General features: G+C 45.8%; 1 protein-coding gene across 1 annotated transcript in view; it reads left to right on the forward strand.

Moving 5' to 3' along the window:
- Positions 1-342: 342 nt before the first annotated feature.
- Positions 343-3,579, forward strand: part of Fbxw11 (F-box and WD repeat domain containing 11) — a 165,103-nt gene continuing 161,866 nt past the window's right edge. Inside the window, exon 1 of the mRNA XM_023705048.1 lies at positions 343-569. Coding sequence (XP_023560816.1) covers positions 525-569 — 45 coding nt within the window. The 5' untranslated portion in view covers positions 343-524. The remainder of the gene's footprint in view (positions 570-3,579) is intronic.

The raw sequence follows: 3,579 nt of genomic DNA on the forward strand, positions 1-3,579 counted from the left end.
CATGTGCAGAAATTGGTCGCATACGCAAGATCTCTGTCAAGTGAGGAGTTGTCTTCGAGTTTCCGTCCCGGTATAAGCAGCAGAGGGCTGTCCGGAAGTCAGGAAAAAAGAGCCGGAAAAAAGATCCAGCGCGCAAGGCTTTTTGGGACTTGTAGTCGTGGTAGTTCTGAGGCCTTAATCTAGGCAAACCCGTAAATTTTCAGGTCCACACGCGCAGGATTTACAGTCCACGGCTCCATTCGGCTCAGAATTCAATTTCGGGCTGCAAACAGAGAGGGATCCGGGATCCGCTTTGTGTTCCCACAACGCCCTGCGGGGCTCGCAGCGCCCGCTGGGAGTTGTAGTCCTTGCTCTGCGTACTGCGTTCGCCGAGGGGGAGGGCGGAGCTGCCGGCGGCCCGGGCGGGCTGGCAGCTAGAGTGGGTGCGAGAGCCACCTCCTCCTCTGCCGCCTCCGCTGTCGCCTCCTCCGCCCGGGCCGTTCGCTGCTGCGTGGGGAGAGCGAGGCGGGGCCGCCGGGGCCGCCATGGAGCCCGACTCGGTGATTGAGGATAAGACCATCGAGCTTATGGTGAGTGCGGCCCGCTGGACCGTCCGTTCTTCCGTCCGCCCGGCCCCGGCCGGGCCTGCCCACCTCAGCGTCCCGCGCGAGGCCAGCCAGGGCCCTTCCTGGCCGCCGCGGCCCAGGCTCGCGCCCCCCGCCTTCCTTGGCTTTGGGCCCGGCGCGGTTCCTGCTGATCCCTCGAGATCTCAGGCCAGCTTCAGCCCGGCCCCCTCCATGCCCATCGGATTGCTCCCTCCCTTCCCGTCTCCGGGCCCATTCTTCGGACGACCCTCGCACAGTTGTGCCGCAGCCCTAGGTCATCCTTACTGTAGCATCTCCTCTTCCTTATCTAGGAGGGGGAGCCCCTCCACCCCCTCGCCCCTTCGTCCCCCCGCCCCAGTATTTCTCCGGCCCAGGCCCGCACCGCGCTTCCAAGCCCCATTCTGGCCAAAGAGATGGTGGTGGGAGGGCGTACGGAGGAGATCGGATAGGGCTGCCTGGGCCTCTGCTTCCCAGGAGGGGTCTCAGCACCTTCTCCCCAACCTTTGACTGTGTGGATGCCCAGTTAGGCCCTTCAGGGCTCGGGTCTGGGGGAGCTCTCGGTTTTGAAGCTGTGACGGATAAGGGGCCTCTTTCCCGGGCCCTGTGGTGTCAGGCTTCTCGGACAAAGGGGTTTCCTACCCAGCGGTGAGGGTTGTTTGCATAGCAAGGCTCCAGGTAGTCAGGATTCCATCCCCCAGGAAAGGGAAACCATAACTTTACGTTTTCCAGAGCTGCTTCAAGAAATGGGGAGAAAGAGAAAGTCGTGCTCATCACTGCCACCAGTTCTTTAAAAAAAGGAAGAAAAAAAAAAAAAAAAAAAAGAAAGAAAGAAAGAAAAATGAAGGGATTCCCCTCAATCCCCATCCGTTTCTAGTTGGAAACCATTGGTAGCCAGGCTCGCAGCCCTGTTCCACGGATGCCTCCAATATCTTTCCTCTTTATGACTGTGGCCAGGAGGAATTTTTTAGAAACAGGACTGAGTCTATGAGAGAGTGGCAAGTAGAAGTGAAGGGTTTGTTAACGAGTGAATGACTTGGTAGAAGAAATAAAATATGATGGGTATTACCTGCCAATTTGAACGCTGGGGAGATCACACTAGGCTCTGGAGAGTTGAGAGGAAGTCTTTGCCTCAGCAAATGGACATTCACAGGTTTTTTCCTGTGGAAACCCTGACAAGTTTCTTTGTATCTCCGCTAGCACAGTAACAACTTCACTCCAGAGTTGAGAGGAAAGGTGAAAGAATTTACTTAACCTAGCGGAATGTTTTCCTAGCCAAATTTTCTCCAGTGTGAAAATGTTTATTGAGTCAGTGATTCCACTGGGTAGGGTTGGTGACATCAGAGCCACTTCCCCCATTTAACACTATAAATAATAAATGGTGACACTGAAAGTCTGTTGGATAGCTGCTTGGTTTCTGTGGATGATGGTATCTGGGGAGCTGAGATGCATATTTTAAAAGTGGAGGTACAGCAGCATAAATACCGAGGTAGTTTAATATTTGCTGTTCTTCGTATAATTCACAGGGTTGGACTTCTCTAGTGTTCTTCAGAACTGGAAGATGGGGGTGGTGTGGTGTACTTTCTGATTTTTGTTTGTGTGTGAGTGTGCTTGTTTTATAGAGTCCTTTTCTTTCTTTTCAGCATTATCAAACTATGGTCAAGAATTTGATATTCTGCAATATTTGTAGTGATTATTTTGGTAACATATCTTAATTGGAATGATGTAGATTACATATTCTTAATGATGTTCAATACATTACTTAAAACGGGGTATTTCTGAAAAGTTGTAACCTGGTATCTATGAAATGGGCTGTTCTGTGCTTCTTCCGTTTCTATTCAGTTAAAAAGAGTAACTAAAATATCTTTGCTTCAGATGAATTAGAAGTCAGTGCCTATGAATGTATGGTTAAAAATCTTTGGCCTAAATTTACTGACTTTCCGTGCTCATAACTTAACAATTTTTGATTTTAGGCCTAGGTTGCAGCTCAGTGGTAGAGCACATGCTTAGCATGCATGAAGCCCTGAGTTCAATCTCCAGTACCACCACCACCAAAAAATAAGTTTTCATTTTATATTATAGTACTTATTGCTGGTTTGAAAAGAGATTTAATTATTTAAGGCCACTAGAAACTAGGATTTAAGCTAAGATTCTTAGAAAATTTAACAGTTTTGTAGTTATGATCAATTTTCAAGTAGATTTTCATTTAACAGTTTTAATATTCCCTGAAAAGGATAATAGTTCAGACTTTAAGACACCTCTTTTCATAAACATATATGCTATGTATTTATTTTAGTGTAGTAGGTTATGATAGGTGCTTAACCACTGACAAAGTAAATCCAAGATCAGCTGCAGGAATGATGATACGTTAAAATCCAATTGTGTATGCTTTTCTGTATTCACTGATATCTAAGTCACCCTTTCCAAAAGTAGGTAAAAATATTTTTAATATTGGTTTCGGAATAACATGATTGAAGCAGAGGAAGGCGTTAAGTTGATGGTTATCTTGAAACCCTACAGCATGAAATATTTTAGATTTTTATGAGTCAGCTTCAAACTTAAATATTTGTGATTGTGTTGCCTGTACTAGTTTAGTACTTAATGGTTAACAGGATTACTTTCATATGATGTTCCAGAATGTACTGTATTAAAAGAGGAAATAGACTTTTTGGTCATCTCCATTTCTTAATATTTATGCCTTTTGTTTCTTTGATATTTTCTTTTGAGAAGATTCTTTTGTTTTCTCAGTGCTGGCCTTAGGGTCTTTCAAATGCTGGGCAAGTACTTTAGTGTCCTGCTGTAACTTCTCTAATATCTTGCACTTCTGATTGGTAGGAAATAAAGCTATTTACATTTGAGATGGGGAAGTAAAATAGCTAACAGAGTGTATGATTTACATGGCTGAGGCCCTGAATTTAATCCTCAGTACCCCAAATAAACACAATAACAGAAATCCAACAAAATTAACAAAAAAAAAAAAAAAAAAAACCCTGGAGAA

Source organism: Octodon degus, unplaced genomic scaffold (assembly GCF_000260255.1).
Source record: "Octodon degus isolate 3935 unplaced genomic scaffold, OctDeg1.0 scaffold00212, whole genome shotgun sequence".
NCBI classification, from domain to species: Eukaryota; Metazoa; Chordata; class Mammalia; order Rodentia; family Octodontidae; genus Octodon; species Octodon degus.